The following is a 25,789-nucleotide window of genomic DNA, read 5'->3' as shown; positions in this document are numbered from 1 at the left end:
AATTCAGTCATTCAATTTATTCTTAAACTAGTGCATGCTCTTACAAATGGCTTTAACCCCCTTTGGTTAATTATGCGCTGCACACCATAGGTGAGGTAACTACGCGCCCCCTTGATACCTTGTTTAAACGCGCATGTGAAGTACATAAACATGTGCATGCTATTCCCCGGGAGCACACAATCTATGTAATTTTAAATATACATGTAGGAAAACATTCTTTAACTATAATCCATAATCTTGCAGTTTCAGGAGGCTCATCAGTCCTGATGATGATCTAAAGTTATATAGATCGAAACGCCGTCGACCCACCCAAGGAATTTCACTCGTTCCATTGTATATAATTGTTGTGTTTTTAACCTTGTTGTTGTTGTGTGACAGTCCGTTCACTTTGATCACTTGTGTCACGTCCTGCACCGCATTACTCACTTGAGCTCCTGAAATACAGTATAAAGATTTGTGTATATATATATAAAAAAGAGAGTAAATAAAAGTTCCTACCTGTACCTACAATTTTCGCTCCCTAGCGTTTATTAAATACTCGCTATCACCACCTTTCTCCCTAGGACCTTATTAGGCCTACCTTGAACCATTGTTTCTTAAAAAGCAGAGTCCTGTTTGGAGCATTTTCAAGGCTTTTATAACCACAGTAGTATCAGCGACCCAGTAATAATAGCAGAGGAGGGAAATTCGAGCTTATCCCAGATATCTTTTTCCTTGGGAGAGATAAAAGCGGGCATTGAGGGCCTGACACGGAACAAGGCCCCGGGCCCTGATAGGATTCCCCCAGATCTCATAATGAGCCAGGTAGAACTTTGGGCGCCCATTCTAACTAGAGTTAAAAACGCAGCAGTGGAGTCAGGTATGCCAGCATCCTGGTCCACTGCGACAATAGTGCCTATTTTTAAAAAGGGTAACAGGGATAACCCACTATGTTACAGGCCCATCTCTTATCTATATAACAGTGAAAGTCTTAGGGAGGGCCATTCTTAATCGGCTAATGGACTGGGCGGACGAACATGACATAATTTCTGATACCAGTATTGGTTTAGGCCTGGCCGCTCAACTTCAGACCAATGCCTTAATCTGTATCTCCTGGTAGCCAAGTGCACCGCCGCTAGTGATGAGATGGTATACTTGGCATTCATGGACCTTACGGTAGCCTTTGATCGGGTTGATCGGAGGAAACTGTGGGTGGTAATAGGGGTCTTGGGTGTCGATTCAGGTCGGGTCAACATTTTAAGAGCCTTTCACCAGCACACCTCAGCCCAGGTCAGAAACCACAGATTCCTTCCCATGCTTCAGGGTTGTGAGACAGGGCTGTATCCTGGCGCCCTTTTTATTTACATTATATATTAATGGTTTAGATCGGGCACTTGGAGTTTTAGGGGTGGACTGTCCAAGGATAGGAAGAAAACGGATCCTGGTCCTGCTTTACGTGGACGATGCAGTGCTTCTGGCACACCCTGTGCGGGGTCTAAAACACCTCATAGATGGTTTTGGTAATTTCATGGAGAGCTTGGATTTGTCAGCCAACCTTTCCAAATCATACATAATGGAAATGGGAAAAAGACCAAGCAGGAACTTTATTTATAGGATCCGTACCCATTGCATGGAAAAAGTGCAGGCATTTTCCTATTTGGGAAGTTTATTTGATAGTTGCCTATGTTTCAAAACCCTGACAGACGATAAATGCAGAACACTAATCTGCTCTGCCTGGGCAATCATGAACTTTGCACAAAGGCTGGGCCGCTGGTCACCGGAACATATACTGAAATTGTATAGCTCCATATGTAATGCCAAAACTCTATATGGTAGTGAGGTCTGGGGCTTTATTGATCCACAGAAGATCCAAACTGAAGAAAAGAAATACCTGCAGCGGTTGCTTAAAGTCCCCCAGAGTACACCCTCCCATACCATCCATGAGGAATTGGGTCTCACTTACATCAGAGACAGGATCCAACTAAAACCCCTCACTTGTTGTATTAAAATATGGACAAACCCCGAAACTGTATCAAGCCAGCAGCTAACAATGGATTTTATTGCCCAGGAGCGCAGGCGGAATATCCCTTGGCTTAAATATGTGAGGGAGACTCTCTCAGGCCTGGACTACGCTGAATATTTTAACCACCCAACAAAATAGTTACTCCGAGATAAGGCCCTCAAGTCGGAATTTTTAAAGAAAATGTCCTCCATCAGGGAAGACCGGGAGCTGACCAAACCATCGGTGAGAGTCCACCTTCTGACCGATTCCTGTATGGGCATGGAACCTTATCTGTCCACCTTCTGACCGAATCCTGTATGGGCATGGAACCTTATCTGTCCTAGTTTTATAACGCACGGGACACATTTTTAATGACTCGGTTCAGGTTGAACCTTCTGCATCAGATACTGGGGGATCCCGCGGGGTGCTTAACATCAATAGAGTTGAAGGGTCCGTGCAGCTGCGACCAACGGTCTCCGCAGGACACGCTTCATTTCGTTCTGTTCGCAGGTTGGCGTCGCCGGCCGAAAACCCCTCCGCTGAAATTTCACAGGGCCTCTCCGTAGAACTGGCCAAGCAGCCCGGCTGATACCCCTGATCCAATTGCTCGTTCTGACAAGTCTGACGTGTACTCTGGGCTGTTGGCGGGAGTGGGTCCACTTTTGTCCACAAAATTCCCCCATGTTAATTTCCTTCCGACCTTCATGGGACGTTGGACCATGTGTTTACCTGTTATCCTTTTTCTTTATAGTTCTGCATTCTGCGATAGGAAGGTCTTCTGACTTTCAGTTTTCGAATGGGAATTTTTTTTGGGGGTGGGAGGAGAGTCCCTTGTCCACTCTTTTTAACTCTTTGTACACTCTCGTTCAAGTAGGGCCTGTTTGTATAGCAACCAGCCTGCACTTGCAGCGCAGGGGATCCAGGATCCCGAAAACGGCCAATTACCTCTTATTGCCTGCATGACCCCCTTCCACGCTTAAAATCTTCACCCTGGATGTGCGGGCCTGAATAACCCCGTTCTACGCAAGGCGGTCTTATCCTATCTGGAAAACTTCGGGGTAGACATACGCCTCCTCCAGGAAATGCACTTATTGCCCAAGGACTGTCACCTTCTCAAATCCCCCAAGTTCCCAATGCAGTTGTTTTCCTCCAGACCCTCTAAAACAGCAGGGGTGGCTATCTTCGTAGCGCAGAGGTTCTGTAGGAAGTTCTTCACAAGAAAGCCAAAATGAAAGGGAGACTTCTCACATAACGCTAACCCTGGGAGGCCTTACTTTCACTGTAGGCTCAGTATACGGCCCCAATGAAGGTCCTGAGAAATGTTTTCTCACTGCTCTCATGGAAGCGACGGCCACAATGGAGTGTAGGATTCTCTTGGGGGGTGATGTCAACATTGTTTTTGACAATACCGCAGATACATCTAGCCAGCGTACCAGCCAGACGGGCACGTTATCAGAGGCCGGGCTGCCTCAAATACACAAACTAGACCTCAATGACCTTTGGCGCTGCGCTCATCCCCACAGCCGGGAATTTTCTTATTACTCCAACGCCTGTAAGACATATGCCAGACTAGACTACCTGCTGGCTTCCACACCTCTGCAGGCATTAGGGAGGCCGCCCCCAACTCCACCGACATAGCTATCCGACCATATACCAGTTGTTGCCGCCTTCACGTTTCCCTCCATGCACCGCTCTCTACGGGTTTGCCGCCTCAGCGACACCCTACTACACCGAGCCACGGTGGTTGACCGAATTCAGTGTTCTATAAAAGACTACCTCTCTCACAATATGAACAGACATCTCACTCTCCACGCAATGGGCAGCATTTAAGGGGGTTATTCAAAGGGAATTAGTGGCCATCTCGTCTGCGGAGAACGTAGGTGCAAAAGAGACCATCTCTCGCAGAAGACGAAAGAATTGGAACAAATGCACCTACGGACGGGAGCACCCCGTGTCTGGCGCCAGCTCAAAGCTATGGAGCAACAGTAAGCCGCTCTCGACCAGGATAGAGCAGAGAACGCAGCTCTCCGGTTACGACACACTTACTACGTGGGTGGTGACCGTTGCAGCCGCCTACTCGTTCAGAAGCTAAGAGAAACTCAGCAGAAGCAGGGTGTGAGGGAGATCCTGCACGAGGACGGAAAGCGAGTCTCCACAGACTCCGATATTGCAGAGGCATTTAGAGATTTGTATGCCCGCCTGTACGCAAGCTCCCCTCTCACCCCGGGGTATGGTGCTGCTTATCTTGCATTGGATGGCTTGCCCCGACGAAGGAGCAGGCGAACCATTGCGAAATTAGGATTGAGGAGGTCATAGCAGCCATCTCTCGGCTTAAACTCGCCAAGGCTCCGGGACCCAATGGCTTTTCCGCCATCTTTTATAAAACGTTCTGCTCTCAGCTGGCCCCAGTGCTCAGTAAGCTTTTTAACTCATTTGCCAAACCAGGTGCGATCCCTTCGGAGATGCTCGAGGCCGCCATAGTAGTTATTCCGAAGCCCGGTAAGGATAGGACGGCCTGTGGGGCGTATCTCCTCATTTCCCTCCTCAACATCGACCTCCAGTTAGACACCGGGATATTAGCAGCTCGTCTATCGCCCTATATGCCAGAATTTATAGACCAGGACCAAGCTGGGTTTATCCCACAACGGCAGACAAGCGACAACAAAAAAACTGGTATTACACCTTAGTGAGAAGGCTTCCCGCACTTGAGAGGAATATATGTTCCCATCGATGCCGAGTAGGCCTTCGATCGGGTCCACTGGCCTTACTTGGAACAGGTTCTGGCTCGTGCAGGTTTGGGGGAGAGGTTTCAGATGCTTATCTTAGTCTGCTATCGATTCCCAACGGCCACGGTACGTGTCAATGGTCATACTTCATCCCGGTTCCCAATAGAGTGGCACGCGCCAAGGATGTTCCCTGTCGCCGCTCCTTTTTGCCTTTTATATGGAGCCATTGGCCCAACTCCTCCGCACCCACCCTGAGATTTCGGGGATATGGTTTGGGGGTTATACCCATACGGTCAGTCTGTATGCTGATGACGTTCTAATCTCCTTATTGAAACCCCTCATCTCGCTACTGGCATGCCTCGCAAAGCTTGATGCGTTTGCGCTGGTGTCTGGCTTTCAGGTCAATATGGGCAAATCGTTTGCTTTAGATCTCTCCCTCTCGGCTCCTACTCGGACCTAGCTTCAGAGACATCACCCCATTCAATGGGCGTCTGACGGGATCCCGTATCTGGGTATCCAGTTGGGCCCCTCCCTGTAGACGTCTTGCATATTAACTACACTAGGCTGCGGCGGAAGATACGTGCAGAATTGGGCCAGTGGAGGCATTATCCACTCTCCTCGCTTGGTAAAATTGCAGCGATCAAAATGACCATACTACCACAGATTTCATACCTTTTTCACACCCTTCTTCTCAGACCTTCACTGGATTGGATCAGACCGACCCAGTCTGAGCTGGCACGATTTGTGTGGAATGGCCGCAAACCCTGAATGAAGCAGGCCTTGACTATGCTCCCTCCAGAGGCAGGGGGTTTGGGTGTACCCAACCTTCTTCTGTATTTTCAGGCGGCCCAATTGCGCCACCTAGTGGAGTGGAGCAGCTTCGAGTCCGAAAAACACTGGCTGTTCCAAGATCAGGTGCTGGCGGCTAAACCACTGCAGGGTGTTCCTTTCATGCACCGGAAGCACAGGCCGCCTAATCTTTTAGTCCCGCATTACACGGGTCTTACTAGAAACGTTGGATCATACGAACATTAGACACAATCTGACCACTTTTCCCTCTCCGCTCACCCCGTTGTTTGAGAATCCAGACTTTCAGCCAGATATGGAAGTTACGGCCGCTGCACGGTGGCGATCCTCGGGCTGCCGCTCGGCGGGCCACCTATTTGATTTGGACGGAATAATACCATTACACCAGCTTAAATTAGACTATGGACTCCCATAGTCCGAAAGGCTTTGGTACTGTCAGATCTGTCACTGGATCTTGCACTCCCAGATGAAGCCCTTCGCCAGCAGGCTTCTGACCACATACGAAGAGTGGCTCGTTACACGTACATCGGATAAAAAGCTTACCCCAAACCTTTATAAAATGCACTTAGCCCGGTACACACTTATGTATAACGCCAGTCGAGCAAGGTGGGAAAGAGACCTGGGCAGAACACTAACACACAAGGATTGGGAAGGGATCTATTACAGAGCTTGCCACTCGGCCTACCACATGGCACTGACCGAGACCCTTACTAAACTTGTTACTTACTGGTATTATACCCCGGATAGGCTTCACACCATAGATCCTTCCCAAGATGCGACCTGCTGGAGGGGCTGCGGGGAGATTGGTACGCTGGTGCATCTGCTCTGGGACTGCACACACATCCAGGCATACTGGACTCAAATCCTGGATGAAATTGACACACACTTAGAATCGCAGATACCATGTTTCCCGGCCTATGTCCTTTTGGGCCTCCCAAACCCCTTGACCTACCCACTCAAATCTCACAGGGGCCGGTTCATGGCAATTGCATTGGGTTCGTCAGTGCAAAACATTCTGACACATTGGCACTCCTCCCCCCCACCCCCCAGATCCCCACTTTCAGAGGTTGGCTGCATCGCCTATGGTATATCCTGGGAATGAAGACGGTGGTTGGGAAAGGCTCCTCGTTTACCGAGCTATGACAACCCTTTCTGTCCTTACTCGCGTCTGAATTTAGGGAAGTCACTTGCCCAAGGTATCTCCCCCTTTTACGGCTATCTGACCCTGAGGAGACTAGGGGGAGACTTGAATCTTGCAACAAGAGCTTCACACACCACACTTTTAATTCTTTATTTTTGGTCGACAAGGGGGAGGGGGGATCTGCTTTTCATTGGTTGAACGTTTTATGTTATTTCTCCACATGCTTTTTACATAAATCGGCCTGCTGTCTTGGCTCGTAATACAACCTCCAAGGGCCGTGCCGCAATGTGGAATGTATTGTATGTTGATAAAATTACAACAAAAGATTTAAACCATAAAATTTACATGTAGGAAATTGATTTATTTTTAATAATTTTATTTATATTTAAATTCTATCAATGACGTGTTTTTCAATAATGTGGTAAAGTCTGTGATGTGAAGTGACCCCAAGACGACATGCTGCCAATAGATAGAACGTCCAAATACGTCAGAATGGTACAGCAATCCTATACTTTCTGGATGCCGCTGCCACCCACCACAACACCCAGCCGTGAGGACTATTATATGCTTCTGTGAAGTTAAGTTTCAAACTGCTATTTTGAAGCAGAAGTGTAGCACATCTTTCCTAAATTAGCAAGATACCATGATGGGCCCTTTTTAGTTAACATTGGTGCCCAAAGCAAAAAACGTTGACTCTCTAGTCCAGTGGCCAGATGTCCCTTGCAACAGCAATTATTGGAAACCTTATCCATCCATTCTATTTCAAAATTATCCTCACAGTCCCTTTTTCCTAATGATAAATCCTACTTAATCTAAAATGCGCTTTTGCGTGGCTTTAAGTATATTTGTAAAACAATGTTTTTCTTTTGATTTTAGCTGAACCATCCTGAACTGGTTGAAGGTCTTATGCTACTTAACATTGATCCTTGTGCAAAAGGATGGATTGACTGGGCAGCTGGCAAGGTAATATTTAAATCAGAAGTCTGGTTTATGTAAGGTATTCTGTTTTAAATGTAAAAGTTGTACTTGCAATATACACTGTGCCCCAAATAAAGCTTTTGTATACTTTCTTTCTTGTAGATGTTTGTTCTTAGCTTGTTTGTTTACTGTTTTAATGATTTGCAATTATTCTTTTTTGTTTAGCTATCTGGCTGGACAACGAACATAGTCGATATTGTGCTGGCCCACCTTTTCGGTCCTGTAAGTGGATATTAATTTCTTTATTATTCTGTACATTAGGTTCACGTTAAGGAGCAGTATTCATCTTGATACGAGTATCAGCAAATTGTAGCCAGTGTTTATTCGTAGTTCGCATTTAAATTCTTTATTTAATGGTGTTACAGTGGGTTTCTAGTTCAGGTTTAGGTTTGCCTGTTTTAACTCATGTATGTCGATTAAAGCTGTGTGCAGAAAAAAACAAGCATTTGCAATGCAATAGGTCTCTCAAATGCGAGACTTTGAACTATTGGCTCATCCCCAAGACACCCACTGGTATTTGCGCGCTCTACAAATTGCTTAAATAAATACATAAATATTGGCATTGTAATTGACAGTGCCTTTTATTTATGCTTAAAAAACCTGCAGTAATGAAAAGGCATTAACTTTTACAATACCAATAGGTCACAGTTTCGAAAATGCGCGACCTATTGCATTGCAAATGCTTGTTTACCAAAAACCTCAAGGTTGCATTAACCCTTCAGATACAGTTGCGTTTGGAACCAAAATGTAGGGACCCAGCATGTTGTGCTGATCGATTCTGCCCATTTGAACCACTAACTGTGCATTACCTATAATATATGAATAAGGCAGGTTAGGACAGTATTCAATGTAAAATATTGCTGTAAGACAAAAAATGTCTAGATCAAAATGCAAAAAGAAATGGCTTGGTCAATGCTTGTTTAAACGTTTCTAGTTAATGTTTGGCTGGTAGATGCTATGCAGTTTGAATTTTTCTCTCTTATGTGCCCCTACTTCGGAAACTTTAAATAATTAAATATCATTTAGTGTCCTGCAACTTGCATTAAATAGGTAATACATACTAAGTTGTTCAGATCAAGGAGCCCAAATCTGTGTCTTGCCTATGCCCATAAGAGTCCTTAAGATGCTCTGATGAGACACACAATGGGGTTTGTTTATGTTAAGATGGGCCCTGCTGGCTATTTCCTGGTGGTGTCCGTGATGGGTGCAACTTTCAGAAAGAGAGAGTTAAAAAGGGCACGTTTATGAGGGGTGCTAGGGGTGCAAGAGCAAGATGGCCACACATAGGTGAGGCTCCCCCAGCCCGGACCAAACATTGAGTAAAAATCCTGTTTGATAGATGGGAAAACTATAATTAAGCGCATGTATATTACAGCTGGCTTTGACACGGCACGGATTGGGGAGGCTCTGGGCTCTGCTCGGCCCTGATGCGGCAACTTTGCCGTACGTAGGCCGAGACGGTCGGCGCGGGTCGGAGATTTAGAGGACTCTTCAGCTAATTGAGGCCGGGACTGCACACGAGGCACGGGCCGTGCACGCTTCCTGTCCACTGGGGCCGGTTGGGATGGAGCGCCCGGAGTAATCTGCAACCTGGTAGCACACAGCAGAGCAGCTGGAAACCTAGTCCTGCCAAGTGTCACGCATCAGGTGTGACACCAACGCATTTCAGTGTGGTGCTCCGCATCACCATACTGAAATGCTTTGTCACGCATAATTTGCAGTGTCTAAATCCTCATGAAGCACTGCCTAAAACTAATTTTGTAAAAGTGTGGTTACTGGTAGTTGGCAGCGCACCATACTTGGATTGCACGCGCTACTCCTGCTGGTTTGGTGATTGTAGCTGAGCTAAGACTGCTGCTGGCAGGCATCTCACTGCTACATTGTATTCAAGTAATTTCCTGTGGTGTCGCTCTCTTCTTGACTTCATTGTCAGACGAAATGGCTTCTACCATCACAGCCAGGGTGGGACAGACGAGTCAGATCAAGTGAAGTTGATTAATTTTATAACGTCTTGCGCTGGGGGGGGGGGGGGTGAAGACTTGCCGTCATGTCCTGCTGCCGAAGGTGGGGAATTTGTTATGGGAGAAAGCGGTGGCGCTTTAATCATGGCGCGGGGGGTGAAGACTTGCCGTAATGTCCTGCTGCCGAAGGTGGGGAATTTGTTATGGGAGAAAGCGGTGGCGCTTTAATCATGGCGCGTGGATAGCTGCGAAAAGCACAGTTGATGGAAAGGATGCAGAACAATGTCATACATTCACCCCAGTACAAAGATCTGGGCCTAAATCCATCGTTTTTTTGCACTCCACACCACCCCAGTTCAGACATGGCCATATGCAAATCAGCCTTGACCCTGTGCCTCATGGGAACAGTCCAGCCCGAACTGGCAAGCCATGTCTTTCCTGGACCGGAATCAAGCATCCTAGCACCGATTTCTGGCTATCAGCTGTCTTCAGCCAGGATAGCTTGACTCCAGTGGTCTGGAGAGCATCGGACTCGCGTCTGAGCATACCCATCCCACTCGGGGTGACAAATACAAAAACCAGAGTTGATGGAAAGAATGCAGAACAATGTCATACATTCACCCCAGGTACAGAGATCTGGGCCTAAATCCATTGTTTTGTTTGCACTCCACACCACCCCAGTTCAGACATGGCCATATGCAAATCAACCTTGACCCTGTGCCTCATGGGAACCCCACAATGCATACCTTGCAGAGCACCACGGTGAGGCAAGTATAACTGGACAACCCTTACGTATAGCCCGTGAGATATTACAAAATCAATTAATGTAATGCAGCTGAGAAGGTAACCTCTCTTTTCCATTTTCATCTCCATTCCCGATGTCAGTCCATATATACAGGTCCGGGCATCCTACGTATTGATAGACTCTTACTTAACGGGCCACCATAGGTAGGCGAGTAGACTTCGGCCCCCTGGCAGTACCTCCACTGGAGAGCCCCCTTTTTATGCTATAGTTAAGCATTTCAATATCATTGATGTTGACATATAAGCAATATGGTTGGATGTATCTATTTTCAAAGTTAATGGAGGGAGGATCATGCACACCTGACAAGTTGGGGAAGTCTGTGTGTGTCGGGGTGGGGCAGCATTCACATAATCATGTCCATCTTTGGCAGTTTACTTGAGAAGTGAAAGTCAACTGTTTTGAATATCATTGTAGTATATGAAAAAGAGCACTACAGGAGTATGTAAGAGTACACCTGAGTACTACAGGAGTATGTAACAATATGAAAAAGAGCACTACAGGAGTATGTAAGAGTACACCCAGAGTACTACAGGAGTATGTAAGAGTACGTTGGGGCACTACAGGAGTATGTAACAATATGAAAAAGAGCACTACAGGAGTATGTAAGAGTACACCAGAGTACTACAGAAGTATGTAACAATATTAAACAAACGCCAGGGCAAAATGATTAAGTGAAAGAGGTGCTCCCTTTTAGAAGACAGAGAAAAATTCCAGAAAATAAACACAATGTGTAAAGATTACGTAGAGTTTGTGATGGTCGTGTTCAACCACTGAGTTTTTCACCCTAGCTGCTGAAATGTTAGAGGTGAACCCTTTAAAACCAGCGCAGGCATTTTTGTAACACCGATAACTCCCACACTGCTGAATGAATTTACATCAAACCATAAAAAAGAGAAGGCCTATCCTGAGTTCAACTAGATCTTCATTCCACTCTTTGTATAATGCAGTTTTTCCTGCAGCAGAGAGCAACACGTTATGGGTAACATGAAATTGCAAATGCCACTTTCAGATCACCGACACATTAACACTGTTCCCTCTTGACTGTGACTTGTGACATGTTAAGCTGGAAATGTATTCGCAAATTAATTTGTAATAATTGTCTGTATAAAAAGTGTTTGATATTACCACACTGCACTGTAACTCGCTTACAGATTCCAGGTCGCCGAGGACACTGGCTGCATGTTCCCAAGACACATTCAGTTAGATTTTCTTTCACTGCATACATATAAGCCCTTGTCTTTTGGATAAATATTTTCGTTTTTACTTTCTACTGTGAAAATCACAGCAGAACTCTTAACAATGCGTGCAGATCTGCCAAATGGGCTATGCCCTTTTATTACTATTCTGAAAGGAACAGAGAGGCACAATGACCCACTTAAGGGTATGCTTTTTAAGAGTCGTGCCCACTTGCCACACGTAATAATCGTAATAAATAGAACCCTTCTGCATCTACATATGTGCTATAGTATAATTCCTGTATTTTTCTGGTTCTGTTACATATCTGATCCGTTATTTTTAAAAAATGGGTGTAAGCTACTAGTTTGTGTGCAGCATTTCTATGTATTGTTCCATATGGTGGCAGCAGCAATGCAGGGAGTGCTACACATAGGGTAAGGGCCTCGGCCTCAGAAGACTGACCTTAATCAAAACCGTATAAAATGCCCCAGTCTGCTTTCTTTTAAATTGAAATTCTAACCGATGTGTTCTAGGTTACAGTAACCTCACTCCATCCCCAGACAAAGATATGAGTTTTTCTATCTTTGTCTTGGAAGAAACATAAGACGGCGCAGGGTAGTGGAGTGGCTGAGGAAGATAAAGAATTAGCACTAGAGGGGCAGGCACCAATTAAAAATCTCCAGACATGAGGAGATTAACTTTTTTTAAATTTTAAATAAAAAGATGTTTGCGTCGGATCGAGACATAAAATAGACTTGGACACCAAAATAGAAGTGCCACCCATTAATGAATCACGTAGCAAAGATTGGCCTACATTGTCCAAAGCTGTCAGTTTTAAGCATGTAAAGAAACGCTTTAACGTGTTTGCAGGCGTGGGAGACTGCATGCATACGTGGTTTCTGCAGGTAATGTTTGTGGTAACATGAACACAGTCAGCCGTTAAATTCGGTGGTTCACTAAACGAAACAAACTTGGCATTGCTGTGGGGAGGGGTGGGGGGAGAAATGTGAGACACAGCCTGGCGGCCGTGAAAAGTGTGAAGCGGGGGAGCGGATCCCTTTGAAGTAAAGCTTTCGGAGGCCGGCGGCTCGGGGAGCAAATGGTAAGCTTGTGCACGAGCACATGCACGTGTCGAATTCCGCCTGGTGGTTTCAGAGCTTGGTTTTGCCTCAATACTCTTGTCCTATTATCGCTTGCGCGATTAATAGGACGAGACCTAAAAAGGATACACCATTTGTACTGGGAGGTTCCATACTAGATTCACACAGCAGATACTGCATTATGAGGGGCCGGCTGTGGTCTCACGAGGTAGTATTCATCAACTGTTATGGGCCTATATGGAGGACCCACATTTCTTTTTACCTTGTGGGGTAAAATACTCACAATGGGATCGACAATTGTCCTTTGTAGATGGGATTTCAACTCTGCTTTGGAGCCCATGCTTGATAGATCACATCCGGCACCACAACATTACACTGCAGCGCAGGGGCAACTGGTGGGTATTATATAGCAGACAACTACCTACTAGACGCATAAAGGCAACTACACCCCACAACACGAGCAGGCACACATTACTCTATGAGCATTCAACATGGTCTATACTTGGCTACTGGATTCTTTCATGGGGACTGGGACACTGGGTTGATCAGGTCGAACACCTAGTAAGGACATTCTGTGATCACTCCCCTTTAAAAATGGTATTGTCCCTCCCAGATGGAGTGACACCATACATGCAAATGGCGATTGAATCCAACTGCTTTGTTAAATGCCGTATTTCAGGCCGAAATAGGACAAATACAGGATTTTTTTTACCACAACTTCAATTGAGTGGCGTATGTTACTACGGTTTGGGAAGCCTTTAAAGTCCCCATGAGGGGATCGAGCATCTCTTACAAGGGTGGTATTTTGCGTGACCTCCGTAGTCTGCTTCAAAAGCTGCATGCCAACATTAAAACCCTAGAACAGTAAATAACAAAGCCCACTGTAGGGGGAGCCACAAAAGTTACCCTTAGATACAAAATAACTGAGCACAGAGACGCAGCGGAGAGAGAATGCAAATTTAGAGGTAAATACTACAAAGCTCGGAATTATGGAGAATGGGATTGCCCAGGGAAAGCCATAGCAGACTATATTAGACAACCCAGGTTTTTCAACTATGTCATCGAACTTCATGACTCCAAGGGCACTATTCATAGGAGCACCCCAGATCTCCTGCACAATTTTAGATGATACTACTATACACTGTGTACCTCAGAGACCGCAACCCCTTAACCTCCCACTATATTTAGAAGATATCGCCCTAGGTTGGCTAGGAGATTCCCAACGAGAGTTCCTGGCAGCAGATATTGAAGAGGTTGAAATATCCACGTCCTCATAAACTAAGTCTGGGCGAGCCCGGGATCTGATTTGCTCCCAGTAGAGTTCTATAAAACCTACGCAGTGCACTTAGTCCCCATCTAAAAAAAAGTGTTCCGTGAAGTAAGCGAGGAAGGTATACTCCCGCTAATCATGAATCGTTGCTTAAGCCTGCCAAGTCAGCAGATCACTGTGAATCTTATAGAGCACCCACTCTAATCAATTGTGACACTACGATCCTGGCCAAGGTTCTCTCAAACAGGTTGAATCTTTTAATAGGCAACTTGGTATTGCCAGATCAAGCCGGAATCATACCAGAACGAGCGACATCACACACATACATACATTTTTGTCTTTTATGCAAGATATTGATCCAGATATAGCTGCGGTGGCAGTGTTTTTAGATGCCACTAAAGCGTTTGATTCTGTAGAGTGGGAGTATCTAGCTGGAACACTTCGACATATGGGAATGCCCCCAGGTTTTCTCAAATGGATAGAACTCCTATACTGGCAGCCATTAGCTACTGTCGTCCTCAATGGCTCCTGCTCATCCCCCATTCAAAATTACTAGAGGATCGTGGCAAGACTGCCCACTGTCTCCGCTATTATTTGCTCTCGCAATAGAGCAGCTAGCAGCAAAACTGAGGCAACACCATAAGGAGTTGGCGCTAGCATATCCCACTAGGCATCTTCTTATACCGCTATATGAAGATGATATAACCCTCTACCTTAAAGACCCACAATGCAATCTAAATCCAGTACTACGAGAAATCGCCAAGTTCTGAGAACACTCTGGAATATGCATCAGTTAGAGTAAATCACAAATATTACCCCTTTCTGATAAGGTTACACCATACACGTTAGACTATCACTTGGAGTGGAGTACTACGGAAGTTAAATATCTAGGGATTAGGATCACTAAAGATAAAAACAGAACGTATGCACATAAATTATGGTAGAACCTTAGGTGCCCTGACCGATTCAGTTGCTCAGTGGGTAACTGTGCTGCTGTCCATGGTAAGGAGGATCTCCCTAATAAAAATGGTAAAACGGACCAAAATTCTCTACCTTTTTACAAATATCCCTTACAATCCTGGGCAACCCTATTTTGCAGCTCTAAAAACACAACTGATACGATTGACATGGGGAGGCTTGCAAACCTGTACTAAAGTGGAAGGTGCTGACACTACCTTTCTCACGGGGGGATTCAAGGAGCCTGACCTGGATTTATACTGTTTATGTGCACAGGCACACTATGCAACAAACTGGTTCCACCCATCTCCATTCATGCCACATCTAGCAGTTGAAATGGGATGCATGGAGCCCACCACCCCCTGTTGGGGATCATTACCACGCAGTCTAAAAAACTGGATACTGATCCCACCACGGTATCATGTACTAACACCGCATGGAGGAAGATAGCCAACACCAATGTTATATTCACTCAGTTTGCCTCTCAAATATCACCGGGAATTGAAAGTCACTTATGAAGGGGCGTGTAGACAAGTTCTGGATAAAGTTCAGGTACAGACATGGGGAGACCTGTATGAAGATGGGAAGTTTCTAACAAAAGAACAGTTCTTCCACCTGTAGTGTAGTTCCTATATTCCCAATAGGCTCTGCGCATTGGAATAATATATCCTATAGATTAGACGTAGGACTGAGGTCGACTAGGTCTCTATCGAATATATTAAACGTAATTGTGAGTGCCAGCTAGCTAGGAGGTCCCTAGAAACGTTCTCAAATTCACTAGAAGGAATTAGTTTCTGACATCTGCATAAACATGACAACTTTGTTTCCCAAGAATAAGAAATCTATCTCAAGAGTCGCGGAAACAATAGATAAGTATTTCACTCAGTCAATCGTGCATGCTTCATTTCAATAGAGTTTGTAGAGAAATAGAGAGACGGGCGTTTTCAATAAAAGGTTTTATTGAACAGTCTTCTTTCTCATACAAGGGAAGTGAACTGCTACAATCGTTAACCAGACTGCAAAGTATAATGCGTACAGAGAGAACAATATGATAAAATAATACTGTAAGAGCATTGTATGGTTCCTAAACCATATATAAATATATACATAAATAAAAATTACTAAAAGTACTTAACTGGTGCTTCTAAAATACGCCTACCCCAATGTACCTAACCTAAGTCTAGTACGAGGTAAGAAGTAAGTATTGTGTAGCATAGGTTTTAGTTTTATTTGCCAAGAATCTATCCAAGATTTCTTTTAGATTCTAATCCGCTCCATACCTTAGTTTAGTATGAAGGAGGTCTGGTATCTCTGTCTCGGGACTCGATTTCCCAACACCCCGCAAGGGGAGCTTGTAAACACTGGAGCTGGATTCTCGGCAAGAGAAAGGCAGCCTCACGATCAGTGCGTCAGCGGGAGGGTCGGCTTCCTTCTGCACTTGCTGTAGCGAGCTGCGTCGGGCAAGTAGATAGTCGAACTGCTTCGAACCACTGTGTCTTGCTAGAGCAAGTGAAGGTATATTTATACCTTGAAGGTGTCTAGGAATGCCATAGTTTTGCGTAAAGTCTGGCAAAATAACGTCAGGAAAGAACCCCTAGGGAATAGTCGTTCATTGCAAAGTACATGAGTTCTTGGACAAATCAATATTCAAGCAAGGGAAGTTCCCTAACTGCTTAAGCAGATTTTCCAAGAAATAGTTGTGAAGTTTGGTACGGGTGAAAGTAGCCATGCTTGTATTTGGTCTGCATGGGCTATGTCTAAATAAGGGCTTGATTTCTATGCCTATATTAGGGCAATGTGAATTGTAACTATATAAGGGCATGAATCGGGAAAATTCACTCTGAGCCTAAAACGCCACACAACACACCAATATACACCCACAGCGATGTAGTTATTCATGTTTGAGACGTAAGCAAAGTGTAAGGGTGGCCACCCTAAAGTTCCCATACGAGCCAAAGGTCTCCCCCCCCCCCCCCCCCCTCCTCCTGGCACCACATATTTGCAGCCATGACACAAATGGTGGGAGCCCCACTTCAGATATCCCCGATTACTGCCATTCTGGGTTACACTAAAGAAGTTGAAAAAGCACACAAGAAATGTACAGCACTGAGGTTATTGATAACTAAGTGCAGGGTTGCCTGTAAATGGGGGAGAGGAAGGGCTCCCAGATTTAAAGACTGGATCCAAGATCTAATCTTGTGGCAAGAACAATCAATCACGTATGCAGAATTACTTCCACCCACATCTAGACCTTGGGATATATGGGAACCATTGAAGATCAATCTATTGGCCACATCAGATGCGACATAGAACATTGTAGATGGGTAGGATGTGGTGAGAGGGGAAGAAATGATTGAGGAGCCAGATGCACAGTTCCTTGGTAGGCATCATGCGTAAACGAGCCATCTATTGGAGGATGTACTTGTGAAGGAGGCCTAGGGGAACGGAGTATGTCATTGGTGTATACAGAAATAGGATGTTGCCATTTAATTGTACTATAATCAAAGTGAATGTATACGATAATCGGGGATAAAACATATCTGCAATGTTAACTGATATGACACGATTCAATATGAAGATGTATAAATGCACTGACTGCACTATATGAGCTGTGAATGTAATGTATGTAAAAGTTTAATAAATAAAATAATGGGCACGTTTATCCTATCCCGTTTCCACTAGCTTCTGCCTGTTTATACAGCTTCATTGGCGTTGTACTGCCGGCGGAAAGATTCTGCCAGGATCCTTTTCCAACGGTTGCCATTAATGTTTGGAAGTCCAGAGAGGCCTGGCTGAAGTTCACTTATAGGATCTGTTCTCCCCATTGCTTCTCCCCGATTGTTCCACTCCACTGAGATGGGTCAGAAATCTGCAGCGAATGAGGCAGAGGACACATAGTTGGACAATGGGCTCCTGCTCCCCTACCCTGGGCGTGTCCAGAGTCAGCCTGCCTGCAAGAAAAAATGCAGCACTGCATGGATCTCTGCCCTTGTTGTAACTGCACATCCCCAGGCACGGGGCATCTAGCGCAGCGCACCCCTAGACTCGAAATTTGTGTGTGGGGGCGCAGAATAAGACTTCGAACAGTAGTGGCATGGCCATCTTCAGAACTTAATTGAACAAGCTGGAGAAATGCTTCTTCACAAGCTCATGTTGCATTTAAAGGGCATTTAGTTGATCCCCAAGCCAGTTACCTTGCCGCTGCCGACCGTTGTGGCATTTGTGACCGGCGGCACCGCTGCTTCTGACTTTTGCCGGAAAGTAGTGGAGGCGGGTTCAGGGGTGTCGTGAGTCCAGGTACTCAGCAGTGCTGGAAGGCACAGAGCCCCTCCGATACAATAAAAGTGAAAGCCCGTATGCCGCGCTGTTAATGTATGAAATCAATCTTTGTAAATTTGTTTTAGATGCTATGCATAAGAAAACAAAAGTGCGGCTACCATTCTACATATTTAGCATGGTGGAAACGCTGTTATGAAAGAGAAAGCATGGCCTGCTGTCAAAAATACAAACAATGAAACAAAGAAAAGTACGTCCACCGTTATCCCAGCTAAGATAACCGTGCTGCTTAAACAACAAAAAAAGCCTTGAGAGATGGCCAATTAATGAAATAGTGCTCCCAGGCTCTAATTAAAGCATACGAGTAACAATACATGTAACGAGGTGTCCTCATGGTAGGCTACAAATGAAGACAAGGTGATACTGAGGGACTAGAAAGCCTATTAACCAATGAGAAGCAAGCATTTGCAAAGGACAATGACACAAGCCAATGACCTATATGGGCGGAGAGTGGGCGGGGCTTCAAGTGCATACTTCAGTACTGCATACCTTGCAGAGCAGCGCATTCTCTGCCAAAGCACGACCTAAAAATGTAAATGGCTTGGCTAGTAGTTTTATTTTACATGTGGCCTAATTTAGACCTTCTAGAAAACAAGTAATTTTAGAAAAATTTTGAACTTTCCCTCCAAGGGCATCTCGTGGGTATAAATGGGGAGCTGAAGGAAAATTTGTGTTAGTGTAGGGTTAAACACACTCTTCGTATTTCTTCACATGTAACACTTAATAATATTTTACCCCAAGTATACTGAACTTGATTCAAAATAAAGTTGGCACATCACCGTGTTTAGGTGCTAATTTTCTGCTTCATTTTTGTCTTTGACTTCAAGACCAGTATTTCTTTTCATCTTCCACTTCAGAATTACCCCCACCATTGATAGAGCACGTGGAGATCCACACCGTTCCATGTACAGTGGATCTGTCCGCATCCCTAAATCTCTCCGAATCCCATCTACTGCAGTCACTGGAAAAATCACTGGCAATCTTCGCTAGCCTAACCAGTGTGGCTGCCACCCCACCTGTAGATAGGGGCTTACGTGAGGGAGCAATTCCCAAGAAAAAGAGAAAAACAAACCAATCCTGTAATCCCGCTAGCTGTCCCCCCACCCCACCTCCATAATCCCCCCCACCTCCTCCCTCCCTACACAGTCCACAGACCTAATCTTAACGCCACACCAGCTAGCTACCTGTTCACCCGCACAAGTAATACATTCCCCTATCAACAACACAAATCTGAGCATTAGCAGCTGCGAAAGCGAAGGCAGTATGGATAGCGATGGCAATCCAAGTAGTAATTCCTGTAGCATTAACAACCTAATTCTGAGGAAAATTGGGGATATAATTAGAACTTACTTAAAACCAATAGAGCAGTCACTCCACCAGGTTGAAAACCAATTAACTCAACTGTCCTCAGCTTTGAAATTAAACAAAGATACTAATGCAGGCCAAGGAAGGACTCCTAAACATAACGTAAAAACATCTAAGACAGGCCTGGCTGCACTAAATCCACCCACCACGATCTTAAAGGTACAGCAAAAACAGCAACAAAAACAGCCACCACCAATAGCGACTAAGGCCCAAGTACCACCCAAAGCACCCACGTCCCTACCCACCCCATTGCCTACTCAACCAAAGCCACAGGCTTCAACACTATCAAAAGTACCCTCCTCCTTACCTACCCCGGCCCCTACTCTACCAAAACCATCTGATGTTTTTAATACCATCCCGAGAAATAGAAAGAGGAGGGGTCATCCTATTCATCTTCCCCCTGAAGCTACTCCATACGTAGTGATCAGGACCGGTGTTCCAGAACTTTCTGCCAACTTGGATGAACCGGTCTGGTCACTGAAAAATAAAGTGATTCACTGGCTTTCCACTAACAGACCATTACCACCCTTTCTGGACAATAGTCACCACAGTACGCAGAGTCCCCTGGTTGGGCACTGAACCCAAAAACATTCAGGGTGACTGTGTAATAGTGAATCTCGCAGATCCAAACACAGTAGAGCACATTTGCTCCTGGGGTGACCACTCATCTATCGAAGGGATAGCCACGCACAGACTGTCATACTTCTATCCTCCAGCTCCGCAGTATAATGCCGGCCCCCCTTGGAGCTGGACAAGAGTGGGGAACTGGGACGGAAATAGAGACCGGGGTCACTGGTCAGGGTATGAATTTAGAAATCCAGCTCCTGCTCCTCCTATAAGCTGGAGAGGCCCACCCTTAACCAACAGGTATGAATGTCTTGACATGGTTGACTGACCACCAACTCCCTGCATCAACATTAAAGGTAGAACCTCTACCCAAACCCCAACCACTCACCCCTCCATAGGGTTATCGCCGGCAGTTGTAGTACCTCCACATTTTTCCGGCCTCCCTGTAGAGCCATCAACTTTTCCGGCGGAACTACTTCTTAATCCGGCAGTTTCTCCGGCTCAAGAATGCACATGTGAACACCCAATCTTCACTGGAGAACTATCTAAGAGACAACCATTAATTATAAATCCATCTCAACCTTCACTCTCCAAGTTAGCCACACAAGTAACGCATCCTTCTTCTCTTCTTCTCCAGTCAACTACTCAGCCCCAAGACTTGCCACCCCCTGTAAACCTGCAAAAATCAAACACCACACTGCCTCCAACACGGGAGCTCCCAGTTATCTACTGGAACGTAGCGGGTCTTCGATCTAAGGTCCACCTTCAGTCATGGATCGATGTGATTAATATGCACCAAATAGTCTGCCTGTAGGAAACCTGGGCTATTGACCCTATTCACATCCAGGGTTACAAAACATTCCACGTCCCCGCCAGCGCGTCAACGCACGGGAGATCTAAGGGAGGCTTAGCAGTATATCTCTCAAACAAAATTTCGTCTTCGACTATAAATGTATCTTTTGTGTCTCCAACTTTTCAAATTTTAAAGATAGTCTTCAAAAAAAGTTCTATCTATTACATCATTAATATGTACAACAACCTTTCCCCTGCTGATTGTGCAAAGACATTGACTAAAATCACCCTATTCATCCATGAACAGCAGGCAAAATATTCGCAGATGCTATGTTATGTTGTGTGGGGGGGAGATTTTAATGTCTCTTTGTGTAATAAGTATAAGAAAGGTATTTGTGGGCTCCAAGATGAATGTGACTCTCCCATGACGCATTTTACCCACTCTAGTATTGGTAATACTCTGAATGAATGTCTTTTCTCACTAGAACTTGAGTATGCTAATGAAATAGTGAATCCTCCCGTTGAGTTCACGTCGACCTTTCACGGCAGAGGCCTCTCTAGCACCATCGATTACATCCTGTGCTCACAAATTCTAAAAGGCCGCTTGAAACACTTCATAACAGGCTCAGATATTTCAAGTGATCACTATTCGAATAGTATTACCCTTATACTTAATTCAGCCTCACAAGCTCATTGCAGGACCAGCTTGCTAAATCAGCAATCTTTGGCTATAGATAAAACAAATGGCTTTACAGTAAAATGGTCCAAGATAAACCCCGCTGATGTTACTAAGAAGATCATCCAAAAAACTCTCCCTTCTATAAACATCTGTTTAGCGGAGACCTCGTCACCCCAAATGATCCTTTCTAGTTTTGCTAAAATACTAAAAACTATCCGACAGGAGTTAACCCGCCAACATAAGTCCCACGGTAAGGACTCACGGGGGTGGTTTGACGTCCATTGCCGGAAAGCCCTTTCCGCGCTAAAAAGTGCACTGCATAACCAAGTCAGAGACGTGGCAGTAATAGCCATGCTAAGAAGGAACTACAAATTGGCCCAACAAACCCGGAAACGGGAAATAAAGAATAACCTATGGGCCAAACTACATGAGAGTACAAGGAGTAAAGACAGCTCGCTATTTTGGCGAACAGTTAAGTCACCCTTTCTAGCAGATCCCTCAGCTGTCCGTCACCTAGATGTGGCGGTCCCAGCTGAAAAATGGGTGGCACATTACTCGCAAATTTTCGGTGATTCCTCCGCCGTAGCCCTAATCACACAGTCCTTAGAAGAAGTTTCCACCACGGATAACACATATCCGATTGACCTCCATTTCGACCATATGGAGGTCACAGCTGCATTAACTTCTTCGAAGACTGGTAAAGCGCCTGGCCCCGATGGATTACCACTCGATATTTTTGTAAGTAATCTTGATCTATGGTCCCCAATAGTTACGCAAGTTATGTCCGCAGTTTCACAGGCCGGCCTAATTGAATCTTGGTCCTCGTCAGTACTATTACCCATTTTCAAAAAGGGTGAACGCGACAATCCAGCCTGCTATAGGCCCATTTCCCTCTTGGACTCACTGGGAAAGGTTGCTGAGCGATTAATCCTGGAGCGCCTCCAGAACTGGGCCACGGAGAAGAAAATCTTAACCGACCTCCAGTACGGGTTTCAAGAGGGATTGGGCACTGTAGAACAGGCCCTTAACCTGACACTCCTAATGGGCAAATATGCTGGGGCAAAAGGTGGCAACCTATACTTAGTGTACGTTGACCTAAGCTCCGCATTTGATTGCGTGATTCACTCCAAACTGTGGGCGATCCTGAGAAATCTGGGGGTAGACCCTCCTCTCCTTAAATTCCTTCGAGAGCTTTACACCGACGCCAAAGCGTGCGTGAGGTATGGCATTAATGGGGAACTATCGGACTCATTTAGCGTAGTAAAAGGCGTCAGACAGGGGTGCGTTCTCGCCCCGTTTTTATTTAATATCTATACAAACGGGCTGGAGCAAGCGATGCTGGAAGACAGCCAGGATCTCCCCTGCATAAACACCTGGCCCATCCCAGCCCTACTGTACGCCGATGACTCTGTCATCCTGGCGAGAACTTTAAACCAGCTCCAATTACAACTGGACAAGAACTGCCAATTTATGCTTTCCCTGGGTTTAAAAGTGAATAAGACCAAGACCTTTGTGATGCATATAGGCAAAAAAGTGAAGAAACCGAAACCTCTATTTATAGAAAAAGTCAGACTGGAATATGCCCGGGAATATCCTTACCTAGGCATTCTCATAGATGACCAAATAACCTGGAAACCCGCCATTGCGAGTAAAAAATGTTATTCCAGCGTACAACTGCGGCGCTGATGTCTTTCTCCAGGAAATTGGGCAAACCCGCTCCCGCTGAGTTGCTCAAAATCTATCACGCTAAATGCCATAGCGTGGCAACTTACGGCGCGGGTGTATGGGGCTACGCTCCTACCGGAGACCTCCAAACAATCCAAAATGGTTTTTTGAAATACGTACTTGCCCTTCCTCAAAGTGCCCCAAATTACGGCAGCCATATTGAGCTCGGCCTGGATTATCTAATTGACACCATCAGATACCAGCCGATCCTCCTATGGCACCGTATATGGACCAAAGAACAATGCCATCTTACTCGGTCCTTGATAACCGATTGTTTATCCCTGGTTCACTGGAAAAAGATTCCATGGTTACTGTACGTCTTTAATTTTCTGAATTATTTAAACTGCTTATCGTTTTTTACTGACCCTCCCTCACTTGTGGACATATCCAGGAAGGCTTTGAAGAGTCTGTGTGTTAACCACCTCAGATCTTCGCATGTGCTCAGAGATTGGTAAACGTACAAACAGCCATCTAATGATACAAACCATACCTGGTATGCAGCCGTATTTGTCCTTCTTGTCAAACTACAATAGATATGTTTTAACTAGGTTTCGTTTTGACTCCTTTTTTTGTCTTGTTTCGTTCCCCGGGGTTTCAAACTGGTCACATGAATTAACTAGTTGCCCCTGTGATGGTAACGCACACCAGTCTACCCTACATGTAATTCTATTTTGTAGCTTTTATGAGACCCCACGTAAACGCTGGATAGTCCCTCTCCTCCGACAAATGGGCCTGAGAAGATGTAGACCTGCACTCCTGGCATTACAGTTTTTAGAAACACAATTTGCTGCCAAGTGTATAGCTTGTTTTTTAAAAGCATGCTTGAAAATTCGACTACAATCAACTGACCTAGCTTTGCAATTTTTTTATGCAATTTACACTTAATTGACATCAACTGTCCTTTTTAAATTTCGTAACCGTTTCCTATTACTCTCTTAACACTGTATATGCGACAACCCCTCTAAGGAAAAAACTACTGTCTTGATGTAACCCCTGTTAACATTGTATATGTGATAACTTTTTTAAAGGAAAAATTACAGCCTTGATGTAACCGTTTTTTACTATGCACTTTTTATGATTGTAAAACTCAATCGAAATAAAGATTCTTGAATCTGAATCTCATCTTCCACTTGTGAAAAATATATATGGGGTATCTTAGGTGTGGTTGTGAAGGAGATAAGAGAAAAGTATAATGTATACATCCTGTAACTATAAATGTCTCCTTTTGCGGAATCATGTCACAAAGTTTGTTGGTAGTTGCTGCTGATTTACTTTTCACTGCATGCAGTTTCTCTTTTTTAGCCATTACATATCTGGAGGTGTGATGCAGCAGTTGGTGTCTAGGAGAATTTTTTTGACTCCTTTTCTGTAACGTGGATTTCTAGAATTTCCTACACCTAATTCTCACCAGCTTGTCTTTGTGGAGATACAATCCCCACACTTACCCATCATAAAGTAATGTGGTTTAAATTCCTAGCTTGTTGGTTCTTTACATATAAATCCAAATGCCTACCCTGCACTGTTTGGCTCATCTTGCCACTTTTTGTGCTGCTCAGTATGATGCTCCAGCTTCTCTCTTCACTGCAACTACTTTTTGTATGTATAAGTTAACTAGGGAAGCAAATATACCTCGAAAATAGTGAAAAGAAGTGTCTTCATTCCTGGTGTTGGTCCGTGTAAAAATGAACACATACGAGTACACCTCACTTTAATCAAGACTTCTACCCCTGCAATCTAATTGTTAGGTTAACAACCTTAAAAGACACCAATTGTAGGTTGGGTGCTGTCTTTGTATGGAAAATTATAAAGGAAACTAATTCACACCATTTTTGTTGTATTTGTAATGCTAGATCACGGAGTGAGGATAGATCTGCTGTTAATAGTCATGTTTTGTAACAAAGTGGTACGGTAAGCCAGGACTTTAATAGCCAAGTGGTGCTATAGCTTACAGGGCTACAACTCCTAGATGGAGTTACTTTCTGGGTGTTTTTGTATCCTGCATGAAATCCAAAAAAACGTGGTGGATAACAGCTATTCACAGGTATCTGGGGAAATTAAGTAGTTTTCTGTGCATTTGTTTGCCCGATTATGTGGAACTAAGTTTGTGAGGATGTTCTTGCCTTATCCTAGAAGTAAAAGGGGAAAATGTTTTAAGAGAGTAATTAAGAACCATGTACCACCAGCCTCAGTAAATGGGTTGTTTTGAAAGAATTAGTGAGGACCATTTAGACTGTGCATGCCATACTACATGTCCGCAGTGGGGAGCCCATTTTGCATTCTTCAGTTCAAGGTTGCTTGTACCATTTGGAACATGGAATGGTTGCCTAAAAAAATGGTGAATAAGGTCAAGATGGAAGGGTGACCAAAGAAAAGAAAACGGTATAAAGGAAGTATGAGAGTTGGTAATGGCGATTAGCAGAGGT

At 44.8% G+C, this 25,789-nt stretch overlaps 1 protein-coding gene across 2 annotated transcripts in view; it reads left to right on the top strand.

Annotated features, from left to right (window-relative positions):
* NDRG3 (NDRG family member 3) overlaps positions 1-25,789 on the top strand; it is a 392,953-nt gene that overhangs the window by 142,468 nt on the left and 224,696 nt on the right. For both annotated transcript variants that reach the window (XM_086932352.1, XM_086932351.1), the window contains exons 8-9: positions 7,532-7,618; positions 7,799-7,855. In XM_086932352.1, coding sequence (XP_086788478.1) covers positions 7,532-7,618; positions 7,799-7,855 — 144 coding nt within the window. The remainder of the gene's footprint in view (positions 1-7,531; positions 7,619-7,798; positions 7,856-25,789) is intronic.

Source organism: Lissotriton vulgaris, chromosome 7, assembly GCF_964263255.1.
Source record: "Lissotriton vulgaris chromosome 7, aLisVul1.2, whole genome shotgun sequence".
Taxonomy (NCBI): domain Eukaryota; kingdom Metazoa; phylum Chordata; class Amphibia; order Caudata; family Salamandridae; genus Lissotriton; species Lissotriton vulgaris.
Note: the sequence above shows the minus strand (reverse complement) of the source record. Positions and strands in the feature narration are given on the sequence as shown.